Source organism: Nansenia antarctica (assembly GCF_963989245.1).
Source record: "Nansenia antarctica genome assembly, chromosome: 12".
Taxonomy (NCBI): domain Eukaryota; kingdom Metazoa; phylum Chordata; class Actinopteri; order Argentiniformes; family Microstomatidae; genus Nansenia; species Nansenia antarctica.
In genome coordinates this window covers 21,809,709-21,823,059 of record NC_137682.1, presented here as the reverse complement: position 1 = coordinate 21,823,059, position 13,351 = coordinate 21,809,709, and the positions used below count along the sequence as shown (strand labels likewise).

General features: G+C 46.0%; 1 protein-coding gene across 1 annotated transcript; it reads left to right on the top strand.

Moving 5' to 3' along the window:
• Positions 1 to 5,213: 5,213 nt before the first annotated feature.
• LOC308168492 (small ubiquitin-related modifier 3-like) lies at positions 5,214 to 7,132 on the top strand (the record flags this gene model as incomplete). The annotated part of the gene is made up of 4 exons (XM_080543092.1): positions 5,214 to 5,234; positions 5,534 to 5,662; positions 6,451 to 6,522; positions 7,070 to 7,132. 4 exons carry the CDS (start codon positions 5,214 to 5,216, stop codon positions 7,130 to 7,132), a joined length of 285 nt encoding a protein of 94 aa, XP_080399218.1.
• Positions 7,133 to 13,351: the final 6,219 nt, after the last annotated feature.

The window sequence follows — 13,351 nt, the reverse complement described above, 5'->3', positions numbered from 1 at the left end:
TATACACAATCATGGGGAAGACTGCTGACCTGACAGTTGTCCAAAAGACGACCATTGACACCTTGCACAAGGAGGGCAAGACACAAAAGGTCATTGCTAAAGAGGCTGGCTGTTCACAGAGCTCTGTGTCCAAGCAAATTAATAGAGAGGCGAAGGGAAGGAAAAGATGTGGTAGAAAACAGTGTACAAGCAATAGGGATAACCACACCCTGGAGAGGATTGTGAAACAAAGCCAATTCAAAAATGTGGGGGAGATTCACAAAGAGTGGACTGCAGCTGGAGTCAGTGCTTCAAGAACCACCACACACAGACGTATGCAAGACATGGGTTTCAGCTGTCGCATTCCTTGTGTCAAGCCACTCTTGAACAAGAGACAGCGTCAGAAGCGTCTCGCCTGGGCTAAAGACAAAAAGGACTGGACTGCTGCTGAGTTGTCCAAAGTTATGTTCTCTGATGAAAGTACATTTTGTATTTCCTTTGGAAATCAAGGTCCCAGAGTCTGGAGGAAGAGAGGAGAGGCACAGAATCCACGTTGCTTGAAGTCCAGTGTAAAGTTTCCACCATCAGTGATGGTTTGGGGTGCCATGTCATCTGCTGGTGTTGGTCCACTGTGTTTTCTGAGGTCCAGGGTCAACGCAGACGTCTACCAGGAAGTTTTAGAGCACTTCATGCTTCCTGCTTCTGACCAACTTTATGGAGATGCAGATTTCATTTTCCAACAGGACTTGGCACCTGCACACAGTGCCAAAGCTACCAGTACCTGGTTTAAGGACCATGGCAGGGACGCGGGAAGGGGGGTGCTGAGGGTGCTGCAGCACCCCCTAGCGGCAGGCAGAAGGAGCTCCTCCTGCCTGAATTAAAAAAATAAAAATATTATTCAAACAATAATTTAAAACAATATAAGAACTATTGTTGCTTTTGGGAATACAAATAAATGTGTTTTTTGTAATAAATGTAAAAATGTGTTTGTTAGTTTTAATGTTAGTGATCACATGGTCATATCTTGCTAGGGAATCTCTGTGTTCTTTAGCAAAAATGCTAAATCAGCCAGAACAATTGAAGTGGAGTTGGAAGAAGATGCTGAGCTTAACAACACTCCCATTAATGCTCTACTGTCGGACGTTGTTGAGAAAGAGCAACAGACGGCCAGAAACGTATTAGAACTGATATTCAGATCCATCCGATTCTTCGGCAGCGAAGGGCTTCCGTTAAGAGGCAATAACAATCGACATGGAGTGCTGTCTGTAATAATGGTCAACATCATGTTTGTGGACATTGTGGGACACTGTGAGCTGAGTGGAAATTACTGTAAATTCCAACACATTGTTGGTAAAATATTGAACGTTACGTCTTTGTAGTGTGTAGGTGCGTGCGTGCTTAACTATTATTGCCCGTGCATTGGGGCCCGTCGTTATGCCACTGTGTGCGTGTGAGCGAACGAGCAATCAGCGAGAGGTAGGGAGGGAGGGAGAGAAATCGTTATAATTTTTTCCCTGGCAATTTTTTTCCCTGTAGCGTATATAGACAGCACCTCAGCACCCCCAGTCAAAATACCTTCCCGCGTGCCTGGACCATGGTATCCCTGTTCTTAATTGGCCAGCAAACTCGCCTGACCATTGTGAAGAGGAAGATGCGATGCGCCAGACCCAACAATGCAGAAGAGCTGAAGGCCACTATCAGAGCAACCTGGGCTCTCATAACACCTGAGCAGTGCCACAGACTGATGGACTCCATGCCACGCCGCATTGCTGCAGTAATTCAGGCAAAAGGAGCACCAACTAAGTATTGAGTGCTGTACATGCTCATACTTTCCGTGTTCATACGTTTCAGTTGGCCAACATTTAAAAAAAAAACTTGTTTTGTATTGGTCTTAAGTAATATTCTAATTTTCTGAGATACTGTATTTGGGATCTTCATTAGTTGTCAGTAATAATCATCAAAATTAAAAGAAATAAACATTTGAAATATATCAGTCTGTGTGGAATGAATGAATATAATATACAAGTTTTACTTTTTGAATGGAATTACTGACATAAATCAACTTTTTGATGATATTCTAATTGACCAGCACCTGTATATATTTAAGTCATAGCTGTTTCTATTAGCCTAGTTAGTATATAGGCTATCTTATAATACCGTGTTATAATTAACGGGGGGCGCGCATGGGATAGAGCGCTCACGTGATGCGCGCTCACGTGATCGCGGTCCCGAGAAAAACGACGCTCAGCGCTCACGTCTGTCTTTACTTGTGTCTTTTACGTCTGTCTTTGCCTTTTTAAAGCCTCACAGCAACAACAGTCACATCATGTCTGAAGAGAAGCCGAAGGTAAGCAGCGTTGTTGTGTTTCGAGTTGTAACTCAGCCGCTTGTCTGTGTAGGAGGAGGAGGAGGCTAGTGATGATGCTAAGCTAACCGCTACGTCAGGCTTTTGAGCGGGGCTTAGAAAACAAAGACAGCTGCGTTCGTAAAGTTCGCTCTGGAAAATCTGAGCAGCACTCGTGGAACGCCTGTTGTCCAATCAAACTCCCCAACAGCAATCAGTAGTGTACCACAACATCCCCCAGTCCCCTTAATACTACTGTAACTGTCTCTCTAACATGTGTCGTTTATCGCTGTGTTTTGAAGGAAGGTGTCAAGACCGGGAATGACCGAATCAACCTCAAAGTCGCCGGTCAAGATGGCAAGGTTGTCAAGTTCAAAATCAAAAGGCACATGCCGCTCAGCAAACTGATGAAGGCGTACTGTGAAACACAGGTAAGAAGACTTCTCTTCTAGATGATGATAGAAACAGGGCTCCCACGGGTCCTTGAAATCCTTGAAAGTTTGTGAATTTGAGAGAAAAAAAATCAAGGTTTTAAACGTTTTTGAAAATAGACATGGGGTCATTGGAAGTGCTTGAATTCCCCCCTCTCTCTCTAAAAAAAAGATATATTCAAAAATGTTTTACTTAGCTCGTCAACTAGTAAATAAGTCTGTATTGCTTAACTTTACACATATTTCACAATCTTTTGTTTTGCTGTGCTGTGGTAGAGAAGGCAAGAGACCATCTGGTGTTCAAGCCTCTACATTCAAGCCTCTCTTTTTAATTGTTGTCTGTGAGCGGATACTTCCTATTATATAAATTCTCATCTACATCTGTCTCAAACTATGCCGTGTTGGGTCCTTGAATTTGAGGGAATTGAGTCTTGAAAGTCCTTGAAAAGTGCTTGAGTTTGATGTTTCAGAAGGAGTGGGAACCCTGTAGAACCCTGTAGAACCCTGTAGAACGCATTGGGCCCTGTACAGTTGCAATCCCTGTCCCCTTCACCCGAGGTGCCTTGTAGATCAGATAGGATCTTATGGACCTCCCATAAGCCAGATGATGCTTGCTGCCCACCTGATCATAGATGGGTGCAGCCTAATTCTGTCATGTTTAGATTGCACCTATTAAGTCTTTCAGACCAGTAAAGGTTTGTTTTACTTGTTGGTTGACAAATGGTTCTTTTTTATTCTTTTGTTTGTGTGTTTTTATATGCGTGTTAACGTTTTCTGTCTTTCAACAGGGTTTATCAATCAGAGAGATTAGGTTTATGTTTGATGGAAAGCGCATCAATGAGACGGACACACCTGCGCAGGTTAGTGAACATATTTCAGGGGGGGGGGGGGTATTCCATCAATGTCGCTCAAGGTAAATCCAGGCTTATTATGATAAATTTCACGAGACTTATTAAAAAGAAAAACCTGGCTGTATTTTGATTAATCTGTCTAAAACAAGATTTATAAAAACATCAGCCTGGATTTTCCTTTAGAGATGTTGATGGAATACCCCCTGGTCAGCCACTTCAGTTTCTATACAATAAGGTCTTCTGGTGCTGTTTTCATGTACAAAAGAAGAGATCTGGTGAGGCTGCATTCTCATGTTATGCTCCAGATTGTGTCTCACTGCCAGTTTACATTAGGGATGCAACCTCAGCACATTATGTTCAAGTCAAGACTAAAAACCCATCTTTTTAATATTGCCGTTAAATTACTAAATCATTACATTATGATCATATAATGATTGGAGCACTTTGAGCTGCAACGTTTGCAGGAAAAGCTCTATACAAATACAGTTATTATTCTGGTTATTTCCCAGTGGGGGGAGAGTGTTAACATTGCGTGTGTGTGTTTGGTGTTTGCAGCTGGAGATGGAGGATGAAGATACCATCGACTTATTCCAACAGCAGACCGGGGGGGCCTCCTAGAGGGGGGGCCTCCTAGAGGGGGGGCTCAGAGGACTCCACACTTGAAGAGCATCCACTCAATGCACACCCTGCTCTCTCTGACACCCACCCCCCCTCCCTGAGTAACACCCTGCTCTCTCTGACACCCCCTCCCCCAGTCAAACCCTGTTCTCTCTGACCCCCCCCTCCCTCACCCACCCACCCCTCCCTCCCCCTCACACCCTGTTCTCTCTGACCCTCCCCCTCCCTCACCCACCCCTCCCTCCCCCTCAAACCCTGTTCTCTCTGCCCCCCCCCCTCCCTCACCCACCCACCCCTCCCTCCCCCTCACACCCTGTTCTCTCTGACCCCCCCCCTCCCTCACCCACCCACCCCTCCACTATCAGAGCAACCTGGGCTCTCATAACACCTGAGCAGTGCCACAGACTGATGGACTCCATGCCACGCCGCATTGTTGCAGTAATTCAGGCAAAAGGAGCACCAACTAAGTATTGAGTGCTGTACATGCTCATACTTTCCGTGTTCATACGTTTCAGTTGGCCAACATTTTTAAAAAAAACTTGTTTTGTATTGGTCTTAAGTAATATTCTAATTTTCTGAGATACTGTATTTGGGATCTTCATTAGTTGTCAGTAATAATCATCAAAATTAAAAGAAATAAACATTTGAAATATATCAGTCTGTGTGGAATGAATGAATATAATATACAAGTTTTACTTTTTGAATGGAATTACTGACATAAATCAACTTTTTGATGATATTCTAATTGACCAGCACCTGTATATATTTAAGTCATAGCTGTTTCTATTAGCCTAGTTAGTATATAGGCTATCTTATAATACCGTGTTATAATTAACGGGGGGCGCGCATGGGATAGAGCGCTCACGTGATGCGCGCTCACGTGATCGCGGTCCCGAGAAAAACGACGCTCAGCGCTCACGTCTGTCTTTACTTGTGTCTTTTACGTCTGTCTTTGCCTTTTTAAAGCCTCACAGCAACAACAGTCACATCATGTCTGAAGAGAAGCCGAAGGTAAGCAGCGTTGTTGTGTTTCGCGTTGTAACTCAGCCGCTTGTCTGTGTAGGAGGAGGAGGAGGCTAGTGATGATGCTAAGCTAACCGCTACGTCAGGCTTTTGAGCGGGGCTTAGAAAACAAAGACAGCTGCGTTCGTAAAGTTCGCTCTGGAAAATCTGAGCAGCACTCGTGGAACGCCTGTTGTCCAATCAAACTCCCCAACAGCAATCAGTAGTGTACCACAACATCCCCCAGTCCCCTTAATACTACTGTAACTGTCTCTCTAACATGTGTCGTTTATCGCTGTGTTTTGAAGGAAGGTGTCAAGACCGGGAATGACCGAATCAACCTCAAAGTCGCCGGTCAAGATGGCAAGGTTGTCAAGTTCAAAATCAAAAGGCACATGCCGCTCAGCAAACTGATGAAGGCGTACTGTGAAACACAGGTAAGAAGACTTCTCTTCTAGATGATGATAGAAACAGGGCTCCCACGGGTCCTTGAAATCCTTGAAAGTTTGTGAATTTGAGAGAAAAAAATCAAGGTTTTAAAAGTTTTTGAAAATAGACATGGGGTCATTGGAAGTGCTTGAATTCCCCCCTCTCTCTCTAAAAAAAAAGATATATTCAAAAATGTTTTACTTAGCTCGTCAACTAGTAAATAAGTCTGTATTGCTTAACTTTACACATATTTCACAATCTTTTGTTTTGCTGTGCTGTGGTAGAGAAGGCAAGAGACCATCTGGTGTTCAAGCCTCTACATTCAAGCCTCTCTTTTGAATTGTTGTCTGTGAGCGGATACTTCCTATTATATAAATTCTCATCTACATCTGTCTCAAACTATGCCGTGTTGGGTCCTTGAATTTGAGGGAATTGAGTCTTGAAAGTCCTTGAAAGGTGCTTGAGTTTGATGTTTCAGAAGGAGTGGGAACCCTGTAGAACCCTGTAGAACCCTGTAGAACGCATTGGGCCCTGTACAGTTGCAATCCCTGTCCCCTTCACCCGAGGTGCCTTGTAGATCAGATAGGATCTTATGGACCTCCCATAAGCCAGATGATGCTTGCTGCCCACCTGATCATAGATGGGTGCAGCCTAATTCTGTCATGTTTAGCTTGCACCTATTAAGTCTTTCAGACCAGTAAAGGTTTGTTTTACTTGTTGGTTGACAACTGGTTCTTTTTTATTCTTTTGTTTGTGTGTTTTTATATGCGTGTTAACGTTTTCTGTCTTTCAACAGGGTTTATCAATCAGAGAGATTAGGTTTATGTTAGATGGAAAGCCCATCAATGAGACGGACACACCTGCGCAGGTTAGTGAACATATTTCAGGGGGGGGGGGGGGTATTCCATCAATGTCGCTCAAGGTAAATCCAGGCTTATTATGATAAATTTCACGAGACTTATTAAAAAGAAAAACCTGGCTGTATTTTGATTAATCTGTCTAAAACAAGATTTATAAAAACATCAGCCTGGATTTTCCTTTAGAGACGTTGATGGAATACCCCCTGGTCAGCCACTTCAGTTTCTATACAATAAGGTCTTCTGGTGCTGTTTTCATGTACAAAAGAAGAGATCTGGTGAGGCTGCATTCTCATGTTATGCTCCAGATTGTGTCTCACTGCCAGTTTACATTAGGGATGCAACCTCAGCACATTATGTTCAAGTCAAGACTAAAAACCCATCTTTTTAATATTGCCGTTAAATTACTAAATCATTACATTATGATCATATAATGATTGGAGCACTTTGAGCTGCAACGTTTGCAGGAAAAGCTCTATACAAATACAGTTATTATTCTGGTTATTTCCCAGTGGGGGGAGAGTGTTAACATTGCGTGTGTGTGTTTGGTGTTTGCAGCTGGAGATGGAGGATGAAGATACCATCGACGTATTCCAACAGCAGACCGGGGGGGCCTCCTAGAGGGGGGGCTCAGAGGACTCCACACTTGAAGAGCATCCACTCAATGCACACCCTGCTCTCTCTGACACCCACCCCCCCTCCCTGAGTAACACCCTGCTCTCTCTGACACCCCCTCCCCCAGTCAAACCCTGTTCTCTCTGCCCCCCCCTCCCTCACCCACCCACCCCTCCCTCCCCCTCACACCCTGTTCTCTCTGACCCCCCCCCTCCCTCACCCACCCACCCCTCCCTCCCCCTCACACCCTGTTCTCTCTGACCCCCCCCCTCCCTCACCCACCCACCCCTCCCTCCCCCTCACACCCTGTTCTCTCTGACCCCCCCCCTCCCTCACCCCCCCCCCCCTCCCTCCCCCTCACACCCTGTTCTCTCTGACCCCCCCCCTCCCTCACCCACCCACCCCTCCCTCCCCCTCACACCCTGTTCTCTCTGCCCCCCCCCCCCTCCCTCACCCACCCACCCCTCCCTCCCCCTCACACCCTGTTCTCTCTGACCCCCCCCCCTCCCTCACCCACCCACCCCTCCCTCCCCCTCACACCCTGTTCTCTCTGACCCCCCCCCCTCCCTCACCCACCCACCCCTCCCTCCCCCTCACACCCTGTTCTCTCTGACCCCCCCCCCCCCTCCCCCCATCCCTGGTACCGTGTTGTTCGTGTCGTTCAATGAGAAACAGGATCTTTTTGTAACTTTCCTGTAAAGATCCTGTAAAGATCCTGTAAAGATTTCCTGTAAAGATTTCCTGTAAAGATCCTGTTTTCTCTCTTGATGTTCAAAGCTGATTGTATATTCTGTGTATATCCTGTGTTCAGGATGCAATGTTGTGTAAAATACTGTACTACGATATGACTGATGTCTTCCATTTCATGGGTATAACCTTTAACCTTTAACCTTTAACCTTTAACAACCTCTTTCTTCTTGGTGGTGTCCCCAAATTCCCGCTTGTGGTTCAAAGGGAATTGCTGATATTTGTCTGATAATATACCTCTAGTTCAGCCCTTCAGGGCCAGATGTTGTATGTGAGGACGGTGGACCTGGCTGGCTTCATCACAAGTGGCCTGTGTGCTCAAGCACGAGGATACAGTACAGTTTTTTTTTTTTACCACAAGGGGGAGTATTTGCTGTCTGGAGCTTCTGATGGACAGAATTATGTGTGGTCCTGAATCATGACGGTTAGGAATGCATTAAAGACACACTTATAATCAGTGTCATCAAACATACCCTTATTACCATCCATGTATTTGAGGGATTTCAAGTGTGTTCAAGAATACTCAATAATGTTGAAGTTGAACAATAAGACATACAGTTGCTTTCTATATTGTGTCCCTGTGCATTCAAAGATTGACAAAGAAGATAGCTGTTGATGAGAAGACACACCATGCATAGAGTATGCATTTGAATCTCAAATGCAGACACATGGTGGCAAGCAAGGCAAGCAGTCCAAGTGCAGTGTGACAACCCTAGGGTACATAAGGTTGCAGAGAAATAGGAAATGTTAGAATAGGTATAGCATAGCATAGAGTACAGCACAGTGTTTTATCTGTACAGTATAGTATAGTGGATAGTGTACATAGCCTTTATTTATGTAAACCAGCTCCTTTCCCTTCTTGTTTTTTTTTGTTTTTTTTCTCTTTCCTACCACCAGGGGAGCCGCCCCTCCCAAATTTCGTTGTTTGGTACCTGTACTATAGCAATGACAATAAAGACCATTCATTCATTCATTCATTCCAGTAAAGAACGTGCTCTGAACTGGCAATGTCAACTCAAAACCACCTGATGGCGATATTGCCCTGTTTCAGACTCACATTTTCTTGACAATGCATAACAGTCAACAGTCTTACCAGCAAAACAATGGGAGTTGAATAATTGTAGGGTTGACAGTGTAGTTTAGAAAGGGAATAGGTCAAATGGATGTGGTCTTAGCTGGTAGCCCATGCTCTCTGTCTGTCAGTGACTCCAGCCTTGCTTAGCAGTTCATGGAAAGGGAACACTCTGGTGTCTGTCCACCATACTATAATAATGATGGTATCACATGCTTGAAGTGTGATGCTCTTGGAGATCTTCACAGGTTCCGCAGGAAGAACTTTGCTTACTACAGGATCTAGCGCTCCAAACTGTATGGTGGGCCATAGTGATGTAAAAGCTGTTAATAAGATGCCAAATCAAGCAGCTAAAGCTGACATGTTTTGATGAAAAAGTGATGAAATCCACTGTGCAGGGATTATATTGGAGAACAGCTTGTAGTATTTATATCCAGCAGACTATCTATGGAGCATTCTGTAGACGTACAAGGTTTTCTTTCAGTTCCATATTTCAAACGGTACCCTGTGTTGTGTTCCTGTCTAGTTGTTTGTTTGCACTTTTTTCGGTCTGCAACCCTAATCAAATTTAAAAATATAGCTACTGTGATATTCTGACGTGTAGCAAGAATATAATGTATAAATGATGAGACACACACTGGATATCAATTGGACTCTTTAGTTATTCGATGTGCACGCATTACAGCATATGCATTCACTGACTCCCGACTGCGCATGACCGGGTCTTGACTCTTGACAGTGTATCGAGTCTACCACCGGGTGGCAGTAGGTGGTCTAAACATTACATCACTCCTTTTTTTTTAATAAATGATAAAGTGCATAACATTCAAACAGTCCATTAACTTGGAACATTGTTAACTCGGAAGAACATGTTAACAGTCCTTTGGTACTCCTGCTCTTTAATCGAAGTCACGCAGGTATGCGGGAGGTTGTCTGTTCTCCCTAACTGGATACCTCGGCGGAGGTGCGGGTGGAGGCGTAGCTGGGCCTGCTTCCTCACTGACCTCTGAACTTAAGTCCATTAGAGTGTCTGGGTTGTCTCGGACAATCTTCTTAAAGAATGAACTGTTCCTAGTGGTGGTGTAACCACTTCTTCCAGCTGTTATCATGGAACCTTTGACATCGATTACTGTGAGCGGCTCTGCGTTGTAAGGCGTAGTAAGCTTGTTCTGTTTTGGTTGACGACACAGGACGGTGTCTCCTGGCTTGATGTCAGAAGGCGTAGCGTGTCGTCGAGCATCTGAGAGAGCTTTCATCTTTGCCTTGGCCTCTCTGTCGATTCTGCGTATCTCTTCGTCAGCAGGGATGGTGATTGTGTCTGCTGAGGGTAGCTTGGTGGTCATCTTCCGTTGGAATAGTAACTCGGCAGGTGACGTGTTCGTCGTGCTGTGGGGAGTGGACCTGTACTCACGCAGGAAGACGTGCAGCTGTTGTTTCCATGGCATCCTCTGCATCTGGGCGATTCTGAGTACTTTCCCGACGGTGCGCATGAATCTCTCAGCTGTGGCATTAGCTTGTGGCCATAGAGGTGTTATCTTCCTGTGCTTAAACCCTAGGTAGTTGGCAAACTCAGCGAACTGGTTGCTGTTGAAAGGAGGTCCGTTGTCAGTCTTAACAATTCTTGGGATTCCAAACATGGAGAAGACTTTGTCCATGACTGGTATGACTGTGTTTGCTGAGGTAGATCGAATTGGCTCAACAATTGGGTATCGTGTGTAGTCATCGACTATAACTAACAGGTATTCTCCCGATGGGAGTGGGCCATAAAAGTCAGCACTAACACTGTGCCATGGTGCGTCTGGCAGCTCAGACATTTTGAGTGGTTCGGTCCGGGTAACTGGAGTGTTCACTTGACATGGGAGGCAGGTCTTGGTGATGGTCTCTACCTGTTGGTCTATGGTAGGGAACCATACCTTTTCTCTGAGTAGGGCCTTTGTCTTAGCTACGCCCTGGTGGCTTTCATGAGCAATCTGCAGCGCCCTCTGCTGTAGAGCTGCAGGTATGACAATCCTGGTGCCTCGCAGTATGATGTCGTTACCTGTGGACACTGTGAGTTCATCACTGACGAGCTTGTATGGTTTCAGTGCAGCAGCACCTGGTGAGCGGTCTGTGATTAAACGCCATGAGTTATTTCTGATGTGTGCACTGACCTGTTGCAGGAGTGTGTCTTTCAATGTCTCTCGCTGTATCTCTTGTAGTGTCATCGCCTTGGGTGTTGCTTGAAGTGCTACGAAGTTAACGTACTCCTCTGCAACCTTGGATGCTCTTGTGTTCTGTGACGACTGTACCGGGAGAGGGTGTCTAGACATGTAGTCAGCTGGATTGTCAGCTCCTTTTCTATATTCCACTCTGAAGTTGTACGGCTGTAGTCTGAGGCCCCATCTCTCGATCCGTGCAGGTTGTTTTGATCTCGGGTTATTCCATATCATCTCCAATGGTTTGTGGTCGGTTACCATGGTGAATGGATGTCCATACAGATACAGGTGAAAATGTTCGCAGCTCCAGATGATGGCTAGGGCCTCACGTTCTGTTTGCGAGTATCTCGTTTCTACATCACTGAGTGCGCGGCTGGCGTAGGCTATGATGCGCTTCTCTCCCCCTCCTCCTTTCTGACAGAGGATGGCGCCTAGCCCCACCGGACTTCCATCAACAATGAGCTCCGTCTCCTTCCTGGGATCGAAATATGACATTGTTGTGTCGCTCGTCAGGCTGTCCTTGAGCGTCTGGAGTGCCGTAGCTTGATCACTGCCCCACTGCCACGGAGCGTCCTTCTTCGTGAGCCCACGGAGCGGTGCAGTGATGGTTGAGTAGTCCTTTATGAACCTGGCGCAGTAGTTGGCCATGCCCAGAAGACTTCTGATCTCACCTGGATCTTTGGGGTCGCTGGCGTCGTGAATGGCTGACACCTTCTTTCGATCTGCAGAAATCCCGTCGGCAGAAAAAATGAACCCAAAGAATTCAAGGCGCTGCTTGTTGAATTCGCATTTGTTGCGATTGAGTGTCAACCCACTGTCTTTCAGTCTTTTAAACACTGCTCTCAGAGTGTCGTCGTGTGCTTCCTGAGAGACGCCATAGATGATGATGTCATCGCTGAGGTTCTTCACGCCCGGTATACCTTGCAGCGTCTGGCAGATGGCGTTCTGGAACACTTCAGCGGCGGATGATATACCGAAGTTCAGGCGTTTGTATCTTCTTAGCCCGAGGTGTGTTGTGAACGTTGTGATGTAACGACTCTCTGGATGCAGCTCGAGCTGGTGGTAGCCTGCTGTGAGGTCCAACTTCGAGAATACCTTGGCACCGTTCAGCTCGTGTATTACATCATCCATTGTTGGGGTGATATGTCGTTCTCGCTGAATTGCTGTGTTCGCCTGACGCATATCAACGCAGATTCGGACTTTATCAGGGTCTTTTGGCTTCGGTGGTGTGACGATCGGGGAAACCCAGGGTGTTGGTCCAGATATAGTTTCAATGATACCGTCGTTCTCCAGCTTCTGAAGCTCCGCCTCGACCTTCTGACGGACATGGAAAGGGACCCGTCTGTGCGGCTGGCACGTCGGTTGGATGTCGGGGTCTATATGCAGTTTCACCTGGAAGTCTTTCAGCTTTCCGATTCCGGTGAAAAGCTCTGGGTAGCTCTGCACGAGCTCATCTGCGACAGTACGCCCACTGGGTGGCATCACTGGCGGCGTGTTCACCATATTGATGATCTGGATCAGCCCTAGTTCACTGGCAGTTGCGTAGCTGAGCAGAGATTGTCCGGCGTCGCCTCTGAGAACGTAGAACACACTCTCTGTCCGCTTGTTAGTAGCCTGTACTTTGCATGCAAATTTACCAATGATAGGTAGAGCGTTGTTGGACCCATATGGAAATATTTTGATCATGGCTGTGCTGAGCATAGGCTTTGGGTCAAGTGTGTTTAACACATCTTCATTAATTATGTTGACAGCTGCTCCTGAATCAATCAGTATTTTAACACTGACACCATTCAGCTTGATGTTGGTCTGGGGTTGCTGTATACTTGTGCTGTTGATTACATACACATACCTTTCGTCTCCACTTGATGAGTCTCTTGATTTGGTCTCGGAGCATGCTGTCACCTGGTTCACTTTCTTAGTGCTCCGCTGCTTGTAGTGAGCTGTGTCCTCCTCTTGGCTTTGATGTGCAAATTTCTGACCACGGCAGTGTTTGGCATAGTGGTTAGGCTTTCCACAGGCCCTGCAGTCCTTCCCTCTGGCTGGACAGTCACCCTCGTGTGGATAATTTCCTCCACAGTTTCTACATTGCAAGCTCTTCTCTTTGTGCCTGTATGCTGCATGTTGCTGTTTGGCGCCCTTGAGATGCAGTGCATTGATTGCGGTGACAGCCTTCTCTTCTATGCTTTCTGCCTGTTGTTCAGAGATCTCTAA